At 41.4% G+C, this 23,925-nt stretch overlaps 1 protein-coding gene across 2 annotated transcripts in view; it reads left to right on the top strand.

Annotated features, from left to right (window-relative positions):
• kcnh5b (potassium voltage-gated channel, subfamily H (eag-related), member 5b) overlaps positions 1-23,925 on the top strand; it is a 170,249-nt gene that overhangs the window by 107,080 nt on the left and 39,244 nt on the right. For both annotated transcript variants that reach the window (XM_030718684.1, XM_030718683.1), the window contains exon 12: positions 10,494-10,690. In XM_030718684.1, the coding sequence (XP_030574544.1) occupies positions 10,494-10,690 (197 nt within the window). The remainder of the gene's footprint in view (positions 1-10,493; positions 10,691-23,925) is intronic.

The raw sequence follows: 23,925 nt of genomic DNA, 5'->3' as shown, positions 1-23,925 counted from the left end.
TTGTTTTGTTTTGCTCAACCAACGAGCTGATTCATTTTTCAATCAGACATTCATGGTTTGTTATGAGAGGGGGATTTTGGTCTGGATTTCTATTCATATAGCAATATGTTCTGGCCCAGCAAACAACATGTCAACAGGGAGCAGGAGGAGATAAGCCTCCAACCACATGCAAGTGTGCATTGGCTGCATCATGAAGTCTGGTACTAAGAATGATTGCAGAGCTGGTTTTGATACATTAAAAGAGGAATATATGAGGAGTGGAGGTTATAGAGACAATGGTAAAAGGCAACCTGCCACAGAGAGGGTCTTGTAATGTCTTTTTTAAGGCAGTGCTGTTTAACATCCACTTAACAGTTCACCCCCGGTCCCAGTATTAGACACTCATCTACATCTAACTACGATATGATTGCTGGTTGAAGATGGATGCCATCCCACAGCAGTGTGTGACCAAGCTGGTGACCAGCAGGAGGAGGAGGTACCAGGCTGTTGTGGCTGTTGTATGGTTCTTCCACATGCTGCAGAGGCCCATTTTTGTTAAATGAATAAATTGTTAAGTTGCCAATATGTCTTCTTCATTCAGACTTCAATCATGCAATCCAATAAATGACACCAAACAAGAGTCAGGAGCAGAATAAGCTGTTTGGCATTGGCAGAGAAGGTTTGGCAGCTCTGCTGCTGAACTCACAAATGCGTTTTCCTTACAAATGTGACACCATTCAAGGGGAAACAAACAGGCTTTCCAACAGTATAAGAGTTATAGCCTAGAGACATTGTTACAACAAAGAAATAATCAACCAAATGCACATGTTCTTACTTTTTGTTTTACTTTTTGTATTTTTTTGTTTATAAAATCACCACTTTTATAGTTTAACTGAAGAGGAAAATAATCTACAAACACCAGGCTGTGTATCAGGCTGTTAACATGCTTATTTCTGCTGCTAGGTTGGGTGTTTCTGTATGGGAGCCTATGAGGACTGACTCACTGTATCATCCTTGCAGTTTCTGTTCCTTGGAGTTTGTGGTGTGTTGCAGGCTACTTATCTAAAAAGTCAAGTTGCAGGCACCATGGTGGCTCAGGGCTTGAGCAGGTAACCACGTATGCCACGTGGCGGTGCGGACGGCACAGGTTCGAGTCCCAACCTGTTGCCATTTACCACGTCTTCTTTGTCTCTCCTCCCACTTTCCAACAACAATCCAATAAAGCCGTGAAAAGGCCAAAAAAATAAGTCAGTTTACTCCAATTCTTCTACTACAACAACTAAGACTTGAATAATCTATAGGAAAGATCAATGGCACACAGCTATGGAAATATTACTAAGCAAAAGAAACCCATAGTTCCTCAAATGTCCACTTGAGGTTAACTCTAAAAGTACAACAATATACTGTATACTGCAGTTTGACAGACAGTGTAAGAAGTTAAGTTATTCTCACTGAGTGAAAATCTAGCTTTTTTAAAAAATTTGCATGTACTGTTGGGTACCTTTGCTTGTACAGTGCCAGAAATAAAAGGTGATGTCAGGGTGACTATGCCCATCTTTTATATATACTCTACTAGATGTGCATTATTATATTATATATGGTTATAGTGACTGTTTACTTGTACCTGCATTTGCATGTGTATGATACAAACTGCTGATACCGTTTCATCACATTTTAAAGGACCACAGGGAATACATTTACATATTAACCATAACGTTTTGTAAAGCTCGTGTGAATAGTGTGTACATGTTGGTTTAACTAGATTAAGCAGCATTCTGTAATTAATACACTAATTATTTGACTTAATGGTCTGATTAGCATAAGCAGGGATGATTGTTGATCATGTTGGGACTCTGAGGCAGATCAAGTTCCTCGTGTTGAGAACAGAATGAACTTAATTAAATCCCATTAATACTTTTTCTGCTGTGAACATCTTGAGTAGAGATTATTAATCGTTCATGTCTACAGCACGTCTATAAGTGGACAGTTTATCTGTGGCAGGGCCAACATTTGTCTAAAGTCTGGGAAAAAAAAGTACTTCAGTTAATATAAAGGGTGCTTCAAATGTTAATAATGGTACTTCTAATACAGTAAGGACCATTAATGCTGCTGTTGGAGGATATCAGTGTCACTGCAGCTGCATCACTATCCCCACCTACTCAGTTCAGGATAATGGGCTGACAGTGGTTACAGCAGCATCAGCACACCAGTTCTAAGTAGCACCTTGACATGCATCTTATTGGACTGCCATCAGGTTGAGCTGCACTGTAAGATAAAGCAATAGAAGGGCACATCCACCCACAGGTAATTTCTTTTTCTGCTGATGGGGGATGCACATATGTCAGAATGTTAACTGGGAGTTGGTGTTTATAAAGAGAAGAAATTCTCCAGCGTAATTCATTTAGAGCAAATGCATCCATCTGCATAAGTACCATCGGATAACACAGCATTTGTCTCAGTGGCACTGATGCCTAAGAAAAGCTGTGATCTGTTCTGATTTTTTTTTTCTTCTGGTTTGTTTATGTTGGCTAGGATTTGGCACCCAGTGAGTCTTGTAGGATTCCAGTGGGATCAAAGATGTATTATTGTACAGTGTGTCACAGAGGGTCGGGATGATAGGAAGGAGAAAAAACCTTGGAAGAAAATTCAGCGGGGAGGAATTAACATCTGTTGTTTTCTCTGCCAAGGCTGTTTCAGCATGGGGTTGCTCAGAGAAAGATCAGAAAAAGAAAAAGAAAGCTTCTTTTCACAAATTAAACACTTAAAGCAGTCAGAATGTACTAAAACAGATTTGTGATGGGATGTGATTGGACAAGTAGGTTATTATGGCATCAAAGGTAGCTTGTTTATATGACATTTTGTGATCAGGTCAAGGTCAAATCCACTTCAGATTCATATAAAGTTATTTATTCAATTATGACTGATTTATGATCAGCACAGTGGCGTGGTGGTTAGCAGTTATCCCAGTCCACCTTGGCATGGGTCTTTCTCTCTGGAGTTTGCATGTACTCCGTGGGTTTTCTCCGGGTTCTCCGGTTTCCCCCTACAGTCCAAAGACACACATTTAGTGGGGTTAGGTTAATTGATGATTCTCAATAGCCCATAGGTGTGAATAGTTGTCTGTCTCTCTGTGCTAGCCCTGCGACAGGCTGGCGACCTGTACGGGGTATACCCTGCCTCTGGCCCTATGATATGATAGATTCCAGCTCTTCTGTGACCCTGAAAAGGATGAGACAAAAAAAATGGATGGATGATTGATTTGCCTCTTGGCTTTCAATTTTTCTAGTCTTATATTAAGAAGATATGAAGAAAGAAGAAGTAAACACTTTTAATGAGTAAAGTTTTTGCAGGGAAATACAAATCAAGCACAGCTCAACCAGAGACCTTTGGACAAATGGGTGCTACTCCACCCAAAAAATGTCAATAAAAAGTCAAATTCTAGCAGAAATGTCCTGACCTACCTAACTATTCTTGTTAAAAATAATAAAATGGGGTGTAAGACCCCGTACCCTATGTCAGTCAACAGAGAAGAAAATCTAACTCCTGGGTAGTTCTCCAAGAGGATACAGAACAATAAATCTTAACCCTAAAGAACAATCCTAACCCCTAACCCTACCCTTGTGGGGTCATAATAGAATACAATACAAATATGGGAGCCCTAGTAGCCTCACATATACATTACACACAAAGGGCAGAGATTGTTAAGGTGCTCATACTATGTCACAGCTGCCTTGAATGACAAGCTGGCATCACTTTAAAAAACAGATGCTGTGATTAATGTTGTAGTCTGGTTGCAGCATGGGACTGGGGCACTGATCCAATCAGCTGGTGATAAAAGGCAGAATGGAGGAAAAACAGCAAGGGGAGGAAGGCAGGATGAAGAACAAGTGCATGCTCCAATTGGGAAAAGGGCACACACCCTAATCAGCATTTAAATCAGTCAGAGTGTACAATGCTACAAGAGGAAGGAGTGCAACATCCTAGGACTGTGAAAGTACAATTTGTGGTCTGGCCTCAGAAAGCAAAAGTGTTACAGTTGTTCTGAAAAGCCACATGCATGCAGAGGTGGAGTAAAAATGCTGGCTTTGTTTACCAGGCCATGCAGTAACACTTTCACCACACCAACCATCCGAACCAATTTGTGAAAACTGTTGTTTGTTTTTATGCCAAATTGGGAAACCAGCATATAATTGAGGGCCACACCAAGAAAAATACAGTTTGTAATGTGTTTGTTTAGAGGATGTTAGTTTATGTTGGCAATTATGCTGGTTTATAGTTTTTAATGTGGTGGTTGCTGCAGCTGTATTTTCAAAGTTTGTATGTTTGGTGTCACTAGAGCAGAAGAGTTGAAATCTAAGAGAAATGCTTCCTTCAGATCAGAGTATGACATGTAGTATAGGTGAATTAAATGTACAGTAGTGGATTCTTTCTTTTTCAAATGGTCCCTGTTTGGCTTACCAGAAAATATAAGAATCTAAGAAGGTGCCAATGCAGAAGTGTCAAGACCAAATGAGTCAGTCCCCACTGACTTGTGCTAAATGCTAAACTAAACAACATTAAAAAAGCATGTTTACAGATTGTTACAAAAACAGTAGTTGAATCAGTGGGTTTTGTGAACTCTTAAATTTAGGGGCATGGCTGCATTAATTAACAGGTTGCAGACATAGGGAACAGCAGCGTCATGGAACTACACTTGTGGTCAGCTGTCCCAGCAAACATGCCTGTGCGGGTCCACAGTGGGTAGCTGTGGGTGAACTGTGGGTCTGTGTGCCCAAAGCAGTTTGCTCTTTGGGACCCCCATGTGGGTTTCTATGGGCAAGTGCCCATAAAAAATCCCATGTGGGGCTCATGTAGTGTAGTACATGCAATTTTGTCCTTTTGTACCCACAAGAAGGAATTCCATGAGGGTTTTCTGTGGGAAAGCCCACTGCTGGGCTTACCTACAGAAAACCATCATTGGCCCCCTTGTGGGTTAACCCACTCAGGCCCACACTAGTTTTAACCCTCTGGGCCCCCATGATGGGCTTGCCAATAGGGACCCCAAAGTGTGAAACTGCTGTTCTCATTCCTAGTATTCGTTTCGATGTCTCACTATGGGAATGCGTATTCCCTGCGTATTCCTCAGAAGCATTTATCTCATTCCGCCAATCCTGATTGGCTGGTGATTGTGATGACCATGTTGGGCAGAGCCACCCACCCATAAGTAGCTTGCGCTACAACATAGTCATTATTCAAAAACCTCTTATTGCTTCGTAGCATATCTCATGAGCAAATATGAGCAAATATCTCATGAGCTAGTTGAACTGTCCACAGACAGGAATGTTAGCTAACTTCTCCGTCGCCGGGCGCTAGCTGCCTTCTTTTGCTCACCTCTTCCCGAGTCTTCACCATAGACCAGCGCATCCTACCACCTACCCTCCAGTAAGGTGGTTATTTGTACAGTTTGGAACGCCAGCTAACACCGTTCTTTTCTTTGCTGTAGTTAGCAAACCAGCTAATGAAGATGAACCCATCATTCCCTCACACCAGAGGAGGCGGTGACTCCGGGGCTCGACTCTGCGTTTGTGGCAACAAAATCTCGAGTAAAGACACAAACTAGGTCTGCTCTTGCTGCCTCAGGCTGGAATATGCCCAGTTTGCACTCGAAGCCCCCGGTTCATGTGTGCACTGTGCCCGGTTCACCATGAAGAGTCTCCAGTGATGGCTAGCGCACCAAGCTAGCCTGTTGGGAGGAGATCCTTACTTGCCCACAGTCGGGACTGCAGCAGATGGTGGTGACAAGGAAGGAATTGCGGAAGCCGAATTGTGTGCCGGCACCAGCTGGGGCTCACAGCTGGCCCTGCTGATGGAAGACGTGCTAGAGTTGGATTATGGGGACGATGATGAGGACACCTCAGAGCTCCTCATATCCAATGATGAGGTGGACGAAGATGAAATTTTTGTTCCCTCTTCTCAGGCTGCCATGCCACTGTGGCCGCCTCCCGGGGCGAGGAGGACAGTGCACCAGCTTCCCCCACTCCCAGCATGGATTTGCAGAATGTGTGCAAACGTGCTGCGTCTAGGCTGAATAATCTGTGGAGACCACCAGAGCATGTTATGACGGGAAGTAACTGCTTTGCCCCAGGCCACCAAGGCGGCAAAGCAGTTACTCCCAGTCTTACCGAAGCTGTTGGAAGAGATAGCAGTCTCATGGAAGGACTGCCCATTTAGGACCAGAAGCCCATTGCAAGGGGCTTCTTCCCTGGATTTTGAGGGCATGGAGAAGAACGGCATCCCACACTCTCGTTAAACGCGGACCGTTTTCAGTCTGTCATGACCAAAAGGGCCTACAAAGCGGCGGCTTTGGGTGTTAGGGTGCTGAATGTTTCCTCTATGCTTGCTGCTTACCAAGCAGAGCTGTGCAAGGATATAGCGACTAGGCCTGACCCAAATGCGTGGGAAGAGATCACTGTAATTACGGTAATTTGCCTCCGCATGCAGCGCTGTGCAGTCCAAGCCACAGGGAAATCTATGGGAATGATGGTGTTGCAGGAACATGCTAGATGGCTCAACCTGACAGACTTATCAGAGAGGGAAAAGGAGGACATCTAGGACATGCTGATTGTGCCTGATGGCATTTTCGGGACTGCTCTGACTTCCATGCAGCAGAGATGTGAGGTGAGAAAGAGGGAGGATGAAGCCCTTAAGCTCTACCTCCCTCGGAAAACTGAGCTGATGCCTCCTCCGGTCCAGGGCACGGACTTCGCCCTATTCTGGATTTGTGGGCTCTGAACGAATTTCTCAGAAAATACAAGTTCAGGATGCTCACTCATGCATCTCTGATACGTTTAGTGTGCCAGGGTGGTTCACTTCCATCGACCTAAAGGATGCATATTTTCACATTCCCATTTACCCTCCACACAGGAGGTATCTGAGGTTTGCTTTTCAGGGTATCTCTTACGAGTACAAAGTGCTGCCCTTCAGCCTGTCCCTGAGACCCAGTGTGTTTGTACGCTGCACCAAAGTGGCCATAGCACCGCTGAGGCAGCAGGGCATCCATCTGGCTACATATTTAGATGTCTGGCTCCTTCTAGTGCGGTCGGAGCAGGAAGCTATGACACCGGACATCTGTCATCATGAAGCATCTAACTGACCTGGGTTTCATAATAAACACAGAAAAGAGTGTGTTGTCTCCGGCACAACATATAATCTTTCTGGGTTTATCTCTGGACTGGATCTCCTTCACAGCCAGTCTGTCAGCGGAGAGAGTGAAGGCGTTCAGAGTATGCCTCGTTCTTTTTCACCTAGACAAAACAGTCCGCTTCAGGCTATGTCTTTGACTACTGGGATTGATGGCTTCAGCAATCCGTTTAGTGCGACTCGGCTGGCTGCATATGAGAAATTTTCAGCACTGGGTAGCTTCTCTCAAACTGAACCCCATGCGTCATGGAGCATGGCACACCAGCTAACACCATTCTTTTTTTTTTTTTGCTATAGTTAGCAAACCAGCTAACTATAGCAACGAAGAAAAAAAAAAAACGGCGCGCGGAGGGTTGCAGTAACGATGGAATGCACAATGGCTTTACGCCGTTGGCGACATCCAGATTTTCTGACTCAATTAGTTTGCTGTTTTATGAAGGGGGCCTGCAGTTTACTCCCTGTCTCCAGGCCACTGGCACCCCCTTGGGATTTAGCAGTGGTTTTAGATGGGCTCTGTGGACCTCCATTTGAACCTCTACAGGGGGCTGATTTAAAGCATCTGTCTCTGAAGACTGTTGCTGCTGGCTTTAGCCTCAGCTAAATGTGTCAGTGTTATTCATGCTTTTTCAGCACATCCTTCATACACTCAGTTTGCCCATGGGCAGGCTAGGGTGCTTCTGAATCCCAACCTGGCCTATGTGCCTTAGGTGGTTGGGTCATATGTGCCTATTACCTTGACAGCATTCTCCCTGGGGGCTCACTCCACTCGCAGTCTGGCAACATCCTGGGCCCTATTTAAAGGGGTGTCAATCCACGACATCTGTGCAGCTGCAAGCTGATCTTCACCTCTCACTTTCGTCCGGTTCTACAGGCTGGATGTCTCTGCTCCAAGTGTAGCCCAAGCAGTACTGAGCTCTGGGTCCTCACTTGGATAGGTGGACTACTTGCCATTTTGCTGGCGATTGCTTGAGATAAGCTTGTCTGGCAATACGGGAGTCTTCATTTCCCATAGTGAGACATCGAAACGAATGCTAGGAATGAGAACTTTAAGTTACTTGTGTAAGCCCGGTTCTCAGAGTAGCATGAGCGAGATGTCTCACCAGACAGCCCTTCTTGCTGGGGCAAAGTGAGAAGAGGTGCTTATCTTGAATAACGACTATGTTGTAGTGGGTGGGTGGCTCTGCCTGACATGATCATCACAATCGGCGAATCAGGATTGGTGGAATGAGATAAATGCTTCTGAGGAATACGCAGGGAGGCGCATTCCCATAGTGAGACATCTCACTCATGCTACTCTGAGAACCGGGGTTACACAAGTAACCTAAAGTTCATCCCGTGTAAGCACACCCACTTGGCATTACCCTGCCCACACAGCCCCACAGTTCACTCACACCTACCCACTGTGGGCCCACATGAGTATGTTTGCTGGCATGTTATTTATAATAATGAAAACAAGTTTTCCAGTGTTAGCTGATAACTTACAATAGCTCTCCACCTGATAGTCCAAATGGGGCTTCAATCATGCATCACAGAGATGATGATTTATTCTTTTCTTTGTTTCTCATCTACATTGTGTAACAGTGTACATCACTTTCCTTTTAGCAGTCAGGCAGAATAACAGGATTGAAGGTTTTGGGTCTGTGTGAGTGATCAGGAGCACTGCAGAGCCTGGAAATTGGGGTTATGGCCCCAATGTATCCATCTTCATCCATCTATAATCTCATCGTAAGCGGTAGATTCAGTGCACACATCAACACCATCTCCAGCATCCTGTGGACGACATGATCACATTCACATCCAGACTACTAATTGGTAAGGAACTGTGGGTCTCCAGGGAGCTCATTCCAGACGAGTCCTGCTGCCTGAGCCTCTGTTGGATGTTCAGAGAGAAAGGGGCCCTCAGGGGCGCAAAGGAGGGATTGTCAAGATAAGATTCACTCACTCATACACCCACAGTGGCATGCATGCTTTATTTTGCGATGGTATGTTGAAGTACTATATGTATATTACTCAGCATGCTGTGACAGCTTTTGGACAGTCTGTACTGCTTGTACTGCATCTTATCCAGATCAGCTGTCAGAAAAATGCTGAGATGATAGTTGTGGCAGGTTTGACACAGATTTGAGTCCCAACTTTACTTTTTTGTGCTTGTTGCAGCCAGAGTGCATTTAGATGTCTTCAGGGAAAAGTTATGCAGAATCACCGTTATATTATGTTTGCACCTGTTAAAGTCAAGTGATTTTGTGTTTTGTGACTTATTTTCTTTTACTGTCAGAGGACGATCTGTTCAAGGCGTTTTTAGAGTCAATCAGTGCTGTTTTCAATCACAAACAGCTTTTCATGATATGATTGATTCAGTCTTTGTTAAAATTATTATTCTCTTACTGTATTGGTATTATTACGACAACCATGGCGTCACTCAGGAGATGCTCGCGAGTATAAATATGCATTCAGCTGTTATATATGATTACCACTGGGAATTTATGCTGGCACTTGATAAGTCAAGTGTCCAGGTGGCTGCAGTTGGTTTAGCTATAAAAAACAAGCTAGTTTCATGCGCCACAAGGTTTTAGTTTCCTTTTTTCTTTTAACAAATTTAAAAGATAGGTTTAAAATTCTATTATCTTTCAGATGTTTTTCTCCACTGCTCTTTTTTTTAAGATTGCAAATAAACACTACGCTGTCACTCATAAATAGCAGGTGCTGTAACCCATGATTTTCACTTCATGAATCTCCCTGAAGACAACAAAGGTTATGTAGCAGCTTCCACCTGGCAAACATCATTGCTGCACATCATGTCTACTAATGCTTGTTTTATGCTACTGCAGTTGTGTCTGTTTGTGTAGGTATTTGCCTACAGAGAGCCTACAGAGACCTAAGCAAATGCACTCCCATGCAGTCCTCCAAAAACCCTACAGTGTGTAGTTTTACTGTGCGTAGGTCAAATGCTGTTTAGTTGACAAGTGGAAACAGAGAACAGTCTCTAGCGTGAAACTGGTCACAAAGCGGTATATAGTGCGGCATCAAAAGTAAAAGTTGTACGTTTTGAAATGTGGTTGTTGCAGGAGTAAGGCACAACTTTTACGTTGAAGGCAAAGTTCTAGCTGTGTTGCAGTTTTGACAGTTTCACTACCACTCAATAAGTAGTTTGTAAGTGTTTGCAGACAAATCAGTATCTTCCATGCAAGCTACTCACAGCCGTGTCAACCTGCAAGTGACCAAAGCAATCACATACCTCTTTGTGACCAGTTTCACTTTAGCAATGAATTCTACCTTGTTCTGTCATCATTTATGAATAAAATGCTTCACATTGCTCCTGCTTCCTGTGTCCTCAGGTAAAGGTGACGTGTTCGGAGACGTCTTTTGGAAGGAAACCACTCTTGCACATGCGTGTGCAAACGTGCGAGCGCTGACCTACTGCGACCTCCACGTCATCAAGAGGGAAGCTTTGCTCAAAGTTTTGGAGTTTTACAGTTCCTTCGCGAACTCTTTCTCCCGTAACCTCATCCTCACCTGTAACTTGCGCAAGCGGGTAAGGCATTCAGCTCTTTGTACACAGCACATACATATTAATAATAATAATAGACATGACTTTACAGTCTGACAAATCCTTCATGGTTGCTGTTTCTGGTTAGGTGGATTTAATCAATACAGTGTGAATGTTCAACAGCAAGCTATTTTAATTTAATTTCTGCCAAAGCTACTTTTGCAATGGAAAAATATGCTATCTTTTGCAAATTTAGAAAGCTTTGATGTTGCAACTCAGAGCAAAGTATGGCTCCACTAGTGCTGAATTAATTAAAAATCGATCCATGTAAACTAATTTGACTTGCTAACTGTCTTACAAGTTTTCTAGTGCAATGTAATCAGACTGGCAGGTGCACAGATGCACATAGAGCCTTAGCAGTTGTGGCCACAGGTATGTGTTTTTTGACATTTTACTGGAAGACACGATGTTTTCTGATACAATTGCTCATATTTTGTCAAACCATTCAGAAGAGTTTCATAGCAATACACAAGGCTTGTTTACGTTTTTATTTATTATTGATATAGGATTTCTGTCCCGTCTCTTCTTTTTTGAGAGGCATTTAAAAGTATAGTCTTGAGAAGACAAACCATAATCAGATAGACTGAGCCAACTATTTGACCTGCTATTCTGGTGTATTTTTGTCCTTTCTTCACACATCATATTGTCTGATTTTCTTTCATAACAAGTCTGTTGTTGTTTACTTGTCCTATTTATACTATATTTCATATTCACTCAGCTTGATAGGTTTTTTCCTTGGCGGGACTTAAACACCATAAATTATACATACAAATACAGATTGCCTTTTTATGTCTTGCACACTTTTGCCCACTTTTATTGACATCCAGATAGGAAGTCTTATCTCTGCTGGCAGCAGCTTTCACTGCCTTTGAGTATATAGTTTATAGATCATTATTTATTGATGGCCACATGAATCCTTTTTTAATCCGTTTAACCTGCACTGATGGTTGTATGTAACCATATTGATATATATAGTGTAAACAATAACATTAGAAATGAGTTACCCTTTTACCAATGCTTATTTGTTTTTGGCACCTTCCCACCTTAATAATATACAGTATAATAATATAATAATACACTGTTAGTTGCGTGTTCCTATGGACGTGGGTCTATGGATGGAAAATATCATTTCTGGGATATTTGTAATATCTGTGAAACTTGAGTTACACAGAATGGGCAGTTAATTGGCTCTCCTTGGCTCCTCCTCTCAGGTAATTGATATGTATTGAACATATTAGACTCTCGTCTAAAGGAAATTACCTTAAAGCAGGCTGCCAATATTTGCTCGTGTGTGAAAAAAGTGATGGCTGCACATCAATCCAGCCCTGTACTTTCAGTACTCTCTACAAACACACAGCTTTAGCCTGCGTCAAGTACAGGTATCTCTTAACATAGTGGCTCCCACTGTGCCTGATTTCACAAGTCTGTTGAGCTGACCGTTCTTAGTCAGTTTTTGATTGTGGGTGTCTGATACTTATTTTTTGTAGTTACATAAAACCAAACAAAAGTAGAAAAAAAAAGGCTGATGCTACATTTATTCTTTACTGCAAGTTATCTTGGGATATAAATCGATGGCATACAGCTTTCTCTCATTTTATGTGTTCAACTCTTTTCTATATATCTGATGTATGTCTAATTTTCTTTTAACTGAGGAATGTTGAGTTATTAAAGATAATGCTGTAATTTACAGCATACTGTATGTGTAACAATATTACTGCTTTCATAAAAATATGATTTTTTTTTAACAGAAAAAATGATATATATATTTTTTTTAGATAATATAAATTTTAATAAAAAAACCAAAAAAAAAAATATCTTTTATTGTTTGTTTTGGGCAAGTTTGCAGGGTAAAAGATCCAAAGACAAGACAAAAAAAAAAAAAAAAACCTTTAAAGTCCAAAAAAGAACAAATTCAAATCCCAAAACTCTGGGAACAAATAGTGGACGCTGCAGCTTCTCCCAGCTATCACAGGGCAAAGGGTAGGACACACCCTGGAGGGGGTTACCTGTCTGTTGCAAGGCTAACGCATAAAGACAAACAGCCATTTGTATTTACAATCACACCTACTTCCTACTAACTCCAAACACTGTAGGGTTTTAAGTTGATTAATTAATAAATTGGCAATGCGCCTATTTATTTAAAGTTTATTAATTTTTGCACTTTTCAAAATATCATTGAGCGATACTCCATATACAAAACAGCCAATTTCTTGAATTGAAATTCTAAAATATCAAAGAGAAGTGAGGAGAACGAACTACGATATGCATTTGAGGAGTATTGTGAATGAAGAGGACGTCAGTGTTGCGTGAAGAGCTGACCAGTGTTTATGTGCTTATCGAGGACCAGTTGAAATTCTTTTTAATTATCTCTCCGTGAAATTACCTGCTTTCTATGAAATAGTTGGAAGTTTCTGGGCCAATCATTACCTTAAGAAATGAGAAGAAAAAAAAACAAATTTTGAATTTCTGGTTTCCTGATGGAGGCTGGAGCTACCTGTTTTTTAATTTTCATGCTTTTCCATGTTTACTTGTCCTGACAGGCCCCCCAACAAATACTGGGAACAATTCAATTTCATGTGAAGAGTTTTTTTTTTTTTTTAAGCAATGAATGCATGCAATTAGAAAGGACATGGACAAGGTTGTTTATTTTCATTGCATCCCCAGTGTGTGATCTAGCTGGAGTGCATTTCCGAATTGCTAAGTGAAGCTTTAAAAAGTTAAAAGACAAAAAGACACAAAAACATTAAGGTAAGGTAACTGATTTAGTTTTAAACACAGTCTTCCTTCATTCGTTGGCAGCTTCACTGCCCTCCCAGAGAACTGGACTTGATGCCTTTAAACAAACTTCGCTGCACTGGGAACGAGTGGGAAACAATCTCACGTCTTTGGATGACACTTTTTCCAAACTGCAGTAATTGTTAAGATGGATACTTTTTTGCAGTATCCTGTAGGAATCTGACCCAGCGGTACCTTCATGTAAACACAGAAAAAGCTTTGCAGCCAGAGCTTTCTCCTCTCTTCAGTAGCTCGTTAGTTCCCAGGATGGTTGGCAGCTGCTGCACTGCTGCCATGATGAAGACAAACAACTTCTGGAGGGAGCTAAAACTGGGCTTGTGGGACTGTGAGGAGACCAGAATATGTGTCAGCTCTAACTCGTTCTGTCACTCGTGGCTGGCTGCCGATCTACGCCCGTAAGCACTTTCCGTTCTCTCTTGAGCTCTTTCTCCTTATGATTCTCTCTATCGTTGTCATGCTTTGACTTTAATTTTATTTCCTCATTTTGTTGACTCTTCGTTTTTCTTGCTCTCCAGTAAAGTACTTGTTTGTGTTCGAGAGGAGACATGAATTCTAAATGCTATATTCTCAAACTGCGTATTGGTCATTAGACTAACAGCCTTTTATTTCTGATGGATTCCCACAGCCCTGTTGGCTGTGTTTAAGCACCTCTTTGCCTTTTATACATAGATGTGGATTGCTTAATGGAACTGTTCAAAGCATTTTATTACAGAAACATTTTCTCCAGATGAAAACAGATGATAGTGTAACGTACCACAAACTGCATCCTACAAGATTATTATAAAGTTAAATCAATTCCTCACCTGCACAGATTGAACATAAGCTAAATTCTTGTTAAAATGCCTTCTTTTAGGCATTTAACTTTCAGTTGCAGGAGAATCCATTTGACTACAAAGACACAACACAAGTTCAATGTTGTCCCTCAAATGTTTCTTTTAATTTCTTATCTAGTTTAGCTGTTGTCATGGATACTGCAGTTTTTTGGATGACACATTGGGCATATGTTCAAAGGTCATTATAATGTTAGTCCCATTACCCATGCAACATGCCCAGATTATACAGTGGTATGCAAAAGTTTGGGTACCCCTGATAATTTTCATGATTTTCCTTTATAAATCATTGGTTGTTCGGATCAGCAATTTCAGTTAAATATATCATATAGCAGACGAACACAGTGATATTTGAGAAGTGAAATGAAGGTTATAGGATTTACAGAAAGTGTGCAATAATTACTTAAACAATAATTAGGCAGGTGCAGAAGTTCGGGCACCCTTGTTTTATTGATTTGAATATCTTTAGCTCTAATTATTGGAACACAAAATTTGTTTTGCAAGCTCATTGACCCTTGACCTACATACACAGGTGAATCCAGTTATGAAAAAGGGTTAAGGTGGCCAGTTGCAAGTGTTTCTCCTCTTTGCATCTTCTCTGAAGAGTGGCAACATGGGAGCCTCAAAACAACTCTCAAATGAGCTGAAACAAAGATTGTTCAACATCATGTTTTAGGGGAAGGATCCAAAAAGCTCTCTCAGAGATTTCAGCTGTCAGTTTCCTTATTGAGGAAATGGAAGACCACAGGCACAGTTCTAGTTAAGGCCCGAAGTGACAGGCCAAGAAAAATCTCAGATAGGCAGAGGCGAAGGACGGTGAGAACAGTCATAGTCAACCCACAGAGCAGCAGATCAGGATGAAAGTTTCAGCTACCCTCTCCAGTGCAAGACTTCCTCCATCCAACCTCACCATTCAAGAGAAGAAGGCCATCACAGGCCTGAGTAAGGATTAGAACATCACAATACTACCAGCCGACAAGGGGAGGTGGACCGTTGTTCTGAATTGAACTGATTACCACTCCAAAATTACTACACTCCTCAGTGACAACAATACTTATGAGGTCTTGAGATGAGATCCCACAAGCACCTACAAGAATAAAGTCATCTGCTGCCTACAACTTGAAAAGGAAAAAGCCACTGACTGCCCCACTTACTACCATCTGTACCCTGGAGAAAATACTACATGCATTTATGGACTCCCGAAGATCCACAAAGAAGGAGTCCCACTCAGACCCATTATCAGCAGTATAAACTCGGTCACCTACAACATTACCAAACACCTCGCCACCATCTTATCTCTGCTTGTTGGCAACACACCCCACCACATCGAAAACGCCGCAGATTTTACGAACAAGGTCCATAATCTTGTACTGAATCCAGATGAAACCATGGTGTCCTTTGATGTGGTTTCACTTTTCACTTGCATACCCACAACTGAGGCAGTGGAGACCGTCAGAAAAGTGCACTCTTTTGAGGATGCCAATGTTCACATTTTGGACAGGGAAGACAGATGGTTTGAAAGAGGAGTAAAAGAAGCCATCTATGTCCACTGTGAACAACCATCATTGACCAGAGGAGGTGGATTACGTCACCAACTTTCCCCCGCTTACAGTGCTGTCCTGAGCTCCCTTCCCAGATGTCTCAACCCCCATTAACACCTTTTTTCCAGTGACCTCAATAGGTCACATGAAACAATGGAGCGAAGTCCTATATTGAAATGACTGATTGAAATGACCAAAGCCTCCTTTCACACCTTGGCACATGTGATTATGCACATGAACAATAGAGGGTCATAACCACCTCCAGGGGAGTATGCCCACAGGGGTTTAAATAAATACCTGGATCCCTCCACCATTTGGTTTGAGAACTGAAGAAGCCTTTCGGATGAGAGGTGAAACGTCTTCAAGAAACAAAAAGAAGTCCAGTCACCTTTTTTTCAAGCTCCAGGTTTAGAGGCTGTTATTTCTGCAAAAGGAGGATCTACTGAATATTGATGTTATTTTTCTGTTGGGGTGCCCAAACTTATGCACCTGCCTAATTTTGTTTAAATAATTATTGCACACTTTCTGTAAATTCTACAAACTTCATTTCACTTCTCAAATATCACTGTGTTCATCTGCTATATGATGTATTTAACTTAAAATTGCTGCTCCGAACAACCAATGATTTCTAAAGGAAAATCTTGAAACCTTTGCAGACCACTGTAGGTCTTCCTGTTGTTGTTGGAATATTTGCTATCAAAAATAAAACAAACTGCTAGGTTTTCACTTCCTCAGATCATCTCGCAGCCAGCAAGAGCATTTGATGAGCTTTGCTGTGGCTGAGACTCTGCATTATTAACAAAAGCCTGGAAAGTGGGTCTAGGTGGGTTGTGCTGAGGATAGATACTACTGTATATAATCGTGACATAACAACTTACAGTAAGAGAAGGTCTGACTGCGTCCTCACAGGCACAGTTTGTGATTACAGGGTGTGTGTGGATTACCATAGATTTAGTGTTTTAATACTTTCCCATTACTTATATTAGACCTTGGCCTTCTTTTGTTCTCTGCTAGATCATTTATGGTGTTTATTAATTTCCTATTTTTATTATCTCTTTTTGTATGACTCTTGTGGACTGTTGGACTGAACTTTACCTTTTGCCTACTCCAAATTTGGATTGTTACATTACCTCACTGCTTCCTTTACTGTATATGACCTGTATGGACTAAAATTTTGGATTGAAACTTTAACTTAGCCTCTGTGTGTCCTGTGTTTGGGTCCATTCCCTCCTTTAACCGAAAATGTTAAACCGTTAAACAACAGTTTAACATCCATCCATTCACTTCTGCTTATCCTGTTCAGGGTCGCTGGAGCCTATCCCAGCTGTTATAGGGCAAGAGGCAGGGTACACCCTGTACAGGTTGCCAGCCTGTTGCACGGCCAGCACAGAAAGACAGACAACCATCCACACATATGGGCAATTTAGAGGAGCCAGTTAACCTAACCCCAGTGAGTGCATGTCTTTGGACTGGGAGAGGAAACTGGAGAACCCAGAAGAAACCCACACGGGGAGAACATGCAAACTCCTGCATTTTCTTTTCATATTGCACGGATGGGACTGGGAAGCGTATCAGGGAGAAACGGTTGTTTTCGGTCACACTAGTCACTTCTACATGTTAAGCCAGCAGCTCAATACTGCTGAGCAATTTACAGCCAAGTCTGCAGTTTCATTCTTAAAGGATACATTAAGATGCAGAAAAGCTGGGATGCAAATTCAGAGAGGGGGTTTCATTCTGCTGATAATAAATATTTGGTAGTATTTTTAGGTGATTGACTCCTTCAAGTTATTACACTTCAATTTATTGTAGTTTTTGATGAAAGGCTCTGCTGTCCAGATATCTGAAATACACCAGGAACAAAGTGTTACGCTGTCTGTGGATGAAGCTTAAAATATCCAGAATTGCTGTGCAGTCTGACAGTTATTGGTTCGTTTTAGGTATAAACTTATACACAAACAACATAAACAATATTATTTTGTATCTGTTAAGATAACAGATAAGAAGTTAGAATTGCACCATAATGTTTGGACATTGTTGACCCCAAGTGGCTGTGAGCCAGTCATGTTTCAGTACTGATGACTTGATGTCCCAGCAGTGTTATAATGTGACATGATGATGTAAATGCACATTCATAGGGCAGGCAATTGATGCAAGATATACTGTAGCTCCGGCTGACTCAGCCAGATCTATATGGCACATTTTGGAACCTGGTGAATCACAAAACGATATTTGGATGATTGGTAACCTGCTGGGGTGTTTTTCTCATGCTTCTCAGATTGGTTGGAATCTGTAATGTAAAATGCTTGATACTTGATTGATTGTTCATCAGCAAGTGCGCTCACGTCTGTAAAAGCAGAAGTTTTGGCAGTTTGCTGGTCCGGGGCATTCAGGTGTTCTAACACAATGCCACAGTCTTCCCAGGAGTGGATGTCTTTATTGTCTTCATGCAGTTCTTGTACGTTTTTCTTTTAATCCACTCAGGTTTTTCTGTGTGTTTTCAATTTAAGCCTAAAGTGTGTCCAAACCTTTGACTGGTACTGTGCATGAAACAAACAGATTTGTCAGCATCAATAGACTCATTTATTCTTCTACCCTTATAGTCAGATTTTTTTTCTTTAAATTCCTGCTTTCTGTAAGTCAGCAGAAAAAACTCCAAACTCATTTTCACAGGGCTTTTAGCAGAGAATAGACACTCGGTCCTTACCTTCACAGCAGATTAGGCAGTGAGGTAAATACAGAGAATGAAGTGATGCAGCACAATGTGAGCCAGAGAGGGATGCAGCGCAACTGGGGCTTCGCAGTCATAGCATGCCAAACCTCAAGTCACTGGAGCTCCTATTATGTAACTACTCTGTAAGTGAGGCTCTTCTTTTTACTACTTCCCTAGGCCTTTACACCTCTTCACCAGTCTAAAAAGGATTTATTACCCTTAGAAAAGTGCAAATTTGCTGTTTCTCAGTTGTTGCTCTCGGGGCATCAGCATGGCTTGTTGTTTCAAATCCCAACTTTGCAGCTTTGTCTTCATCAGTAGACAAATCCTCTCTTTTAACTGGGGAAATGCTGATGACTCTTCATCACAGTGAGAAGCACTTTAATGGGAGAGTGTGTGATTTTAGTGCAGCACACACAACATTTAAAGAAAGCAAACAGTTACAAAAGGCTGTACATATTTCTGCCAATTTTAGCATTTGATTAAATAAACCACTAACCTTTTCATATTAGCAGTCAGTTGTTATTTGTGGGTTGTGCAGTTCCGGTGGTAATCTGATCTGTACAGTTTAATGCCAGCACGTTGACTGTGCTGCCTGCTGTGACTAAAAACAGGTTAATACAGCTTTAAACCTGCTTCTTTCTGCATTCTGTACAATATATAGATGGTATACCTGCTTTTAGATTTATTTTCAGTAACTTTTGTACAACCCAAGTTAAATTATAATGAATCAAAGATTAAAGGGTTTAAAATAAAGGTTATATGAGCCTGTGGCTGAGGCTTTTGGCGGTCCCTGTAATTTATTAGTGTATATTTAGATACTTTTGTAATAAATGTTTCACGTTTATTAAAACCACCTTTAATGGTGGGAGGTTTGGATTATGGTTAAAAATGAAAAACTTACTGTTGTCTTCTCGCTAACTGCAAAAACCCTAAACATTTTTTTTTTTTTACATGCTAAATGATTTGGTTTTTAATGTGTTGCCTTCACAAAGTAACTGCATACAAACTGATCTGATTTCACACCAGAAGGAACCAGCTGCAGCCGACTAGGCGCGTATCATCTTTGGGGTGTTCATCCTTGTTCTGCAGAATTTTAGGAACATAAATAAACAAGAAAACAGGCTCGTAAGTGTGTTTTTTGGCGAAGCGGGGCTGTTAAAGGCGTCTGCTGGGAGGCTGCGCATGCTGTGCCGGCTTTTTCGGGACAGCTTGTATGCTGGGAGGGACAGACTTAAGGGCTAAAGCCTGCAGACTGGGAGGCTTTTACCAGCCTTCTATTGGATTATTGATGTGACCGAGAATAAAAAAAAAAAAACAGATGGGCGTACATAGTGGGGGAGTGTGTGCCCGACTGTGTGTAATGAAGCAGTTTGACTGAGCAGCAGCATGTGTGCATGTGACTGACACTCGTCTCACCTTAGTGAATAAGCTAACTGCTGAGGGCATTTTTTCATTTACTTTCAAGGACAGTTTTTACAATTATTGTTAATTTGATCCAAACAGTTTAAGATAATTCCCACCAGTGTCATATTCAATAACTGCAAGTTAAAGTAAACAATCATATTTCTGCTTATGTTGTCCATTTATTCCGTGTCAGCACCTCACAGCTTGGCCAAACATTTGGGAGAGCAACAACCACGATGTGGGTCAGTGGAGCAATGAGGAAGCTTCTGGTGATGTCAGTGTTGGTATTCTTTTACATATCCAGCTCACGTACACCGCTGTCAGGTGTGTTCACGCTGAAGCTGGATACGTGACTTCCAAATAGGACCTGAGTGAATGCAGGCCTTTAAAAAGCGTTCTGGACTTGACTGAGATGATCTGGCTACTGCTTTCACCTCACTTTCAATGTGCACATGCTTGCCCTCACACTCAGCTGATGATGATGTCGTAATGAGCGAGAATTGTCAGAAGCTCTTCATAACAGGCTAGTGACCAGCAGCTGGCTAAGGGCAGAACATCCAGAAACCTTCATCCTCGTTCTGTTCGCTCGCAGACAAACAAAGTTGACTTGATAACTAATTGATTGCTGAGAGGAGTTTTTTTTTCTGCTCTCACTGCTTCCCATTAAAAAAAACAAACAAGACAAACTCTTCCCTGAAGCTCCAGACAGTTCAGATCAGGCACAGATTTTAGTGTGCCTGACTTGTCTGCAATAATGGAATGTTGGCGTTACAGATATGTGCACCGTCGGTTAATTTCTTTGCTTTTTTTTTTTTCAGCAGTCCGACCTTTTATTTTTAAGATCAAGATCCGCTGCATGACAGCACCTCAGGGGTGGGGGTGCTGCAGCATGAAAAAGGGTTTTTTTGCGCTAGGTTTTTATTAATAATGTTTTGGGGAGTCATTAATTATACACAGCCAGCAGCATGGAGAAAGTTATGCTGTTAACTGCCTCTCCTTTCTGTTGACAAAGCATGCGTCTGTATGGCACAGAACAGGGAGAGTGAGGATCTTTGTCTTTTTGTTCACATCTGAGATTAAAATAACAAAGAGAGAAGCTGAGGTCTTTAGGTCATCCCTGCTGCGCATGTGTGAGCTTAAAAAAAAGTAATGTTCTTCTCACACACATAAAAAAACACCTAAGCTGTTTGTGTTCACCACACATTTTGCAAAATATAGCTCATGACTTCCCATGTGCAGATACACAGAGATTTTCTGTGTGCAACTGACTTTGTTGCAGTATATAGACAAATGTTTCTACTGGCGATTAGCCCTGGGTTAATCTAACCCTATCACTCCACAGTGGTACAGTCTAAACTAGGCTAAAGCCTTGTTTGGTTCTATAGTCGGTTCCAATTTTTCACAGCTAAAAATAGCAATGTAGAATGTAACCATGGGCTAACTGGCATATTGTGAGCGGGGAAGAAGCTGCAGGCCAAATCTAAGCTTGCAGAACAGGATGTGTCCGGCTTTAAAAACAAATCGCGCACTCCTCACATGATCTCGGTTTCCAAAGTGAGTTAGCATGCTGTCATCTGCTGAGATCCGTACAGCAAATAAATCCTTGCTGGGTTTGATAGGTGTCTTCCAGATGTGGACGATTCTTATGTTCATGTTCGTGGAGAGAGTTCTGTGATATATAAGTTGCAGTTATACCTCTTGGTTATTTCGTCCTTGGTGATAAAGGACGGCAGCTCTCGGATTTCTGCATCTAACAACTTTCCAGCCAATTTTGCAAAACACGTTTCCTCCAAACAAAAAATCTTCTGCAGGCAAACCTATCATTTTTTTGACATCACTTTCTGGGCTGCAGTTAATTTGAGGAAAAACGTTAGTAAAACATCATGACTAAAACTGCATCCTTCTGCCACTATAGGTAGGCTAAACTTGTAGACTCAAAAGGCATCAAAACCTGTCCCGTAAAGACAAACAATTCACTTCAGATCATTTGATCTCTGCTAGGTTTGATCAGTGATCACCGTTTGACCTTTCTCATATTTTTTTGTCTCAAAGGAGCAAAGACAACCTGGGATTCTTCACCAGCTAACAGTTTTCCTTTTAATCCTGTGGTCAAGACAAGCTTTGCCACCTGTCATCACCACAAAGGAAAATTAAAGAGGAAGTTTCTTTAAATGCAGTTAAAATGTTTCAAGTTGAAATGAGCTGTGACCTGAACAGCAGCCTACGATGAAAGGCTTTCAGTAACTGCTCTGTTTTTTTTAGTTTCTTTTATCAGCATTTATACACATGGAACACGTTGCAACAATACTCAGTGTGTGAAAAGCCAGTTAATTGTATCACCATGTCTTTGGTTTCTTGTTCAAGGCTTTGTTTTCAATGATTAATACATTGAAATGTGTGTGGAAAGAAAGTGTCAGAATAAGATGAAGGAAGGTGGGAAAACCTACTGTGTGTGCACTGATGCTTATAGTGTGTGAAAGATGAGGGTTAAGGTTGTGCAGATATGTTATAAAGATGTCACTATATCTGGCCATTAAGACACTAAAAGGAAATGTATTTTCCAAAATAAGTATTGGAGTAAAGCCTTCAGAAGGCCATTGAGGTGTGAAGAGAATTAGATGACAGAGCATTGTGCAAGAGTGAAGTGAATATGTTTGTCAGTATATCTTTGTGGTATGAGTGTGCAAGGAGCATCTAGATGTTCCCTGCACACTTGTCAGGCTGTCTGCAAAGACGGTGTTTTTTTTTTTTTTTGAGAGAACAATTTAGTTTTAGGAATTGGGTTCTTTCACTTCCAGTTATTGATCCCAGAAATCTGTGAATATCAGTTTTTTTTTTTATGTCCCCCTCAAAGAGATCCATTGTGCTGCTCGGAGTCCATTTGTCCACTGTTGCCAGTGAACATAACAAGATTTCAAGCTTTGTTCTTGGATGTTGCAAAATGCACCTTGGGAATCTTAGTCTGTGATATTTTGCAACTCTGTGCACCAGCTTAAGGAAACAGAAAACACCTGGAGAAATTTCTGTGGCATTATATACAATAAATATATTTTAGTTGCTGCATGAAGTCCACTGTCTGTCACATCTGCTTTATGCCATGATTGACCAGTTGTGCAGTGATGAAAAGGATTGTACAGCATTGTTGTAACTGCCATTTAATTCAATACTTTGTTGCACTTTGAGGTGAGTTTGTCTGAAAATATGTGCAGTTATCCACCATATGATGGCCAGCTTTTCACTCCCCCTTCCAGTGGTGGTTTTCAGTAGTTGAATCTTTGCATTAAGGTTGAAATCATGCTGATGAGTGTCTGTTATATTGTATTGGTCTGACTCAAAACATCCGTGCTGCCTTAGCTGTAGGATCTTTGTTTTGCTACATTGGATGCATTGTCCAAAATTAGAGGACTGTGTTTAGAACAAGCTAGACTGTCTCCCTAATGTGGATGAATACACCCTAAAATTAAAGCTGAAAGCCATTTTGGTCATTCTTTAATTTCACTTTGTATCTGTGCTGTTTACTATCTCCCTAAGTATAGATTCATTTTGACAACAAAAATGAAATCATCTCCATTAATGGATTCCATTAAGAAAATAATTGGCTTAAAATATAGAAAATTTAAGATCAAGCATCCGTCCAAATACACTACAGTATCTTTGTATGGGTTTTTGTGTGTCTAAATGAAGCACGGGCTAATAATGGGCTGGTTGTGTTGATTCTACAAAATCATAATTAATGTTGCTTCAAGACCATCATTTCCGAAGACCAGTGATGTTTCTGTTGTCATAGCTTCCAACTCGGGGGGGGGGGGGGGGGGGGGGGACTACATTAGTTGAAGAAAGCTTTCTGACATGTGCTTAGAACTCCTACAGGTAGAAGCTGGAGGCCAAACTTGAGTCTGAGTCTGAAACAGGGAGATACCAGCATTATGGAAGACA

This window comes from Archocentrus centrarchus, chromosome 22 (genome assembly GCF_007364275.1).
Source record: "Archocentrus centrarchus isolate MPI-CPG fArcCen1 chromosome 22, fArcCen1, whole genome shotgun sequence".
NCBI classification, from domain to species: Eukaryota; Metazoa; Chordata; class Actinopteri; order Cichliformes; family Cichlidae; genus Archocentrus; species Archocentrus centrarchus.
This window is presented reverse-complemented; position numbering and strand designations above follow the sequence as displayed.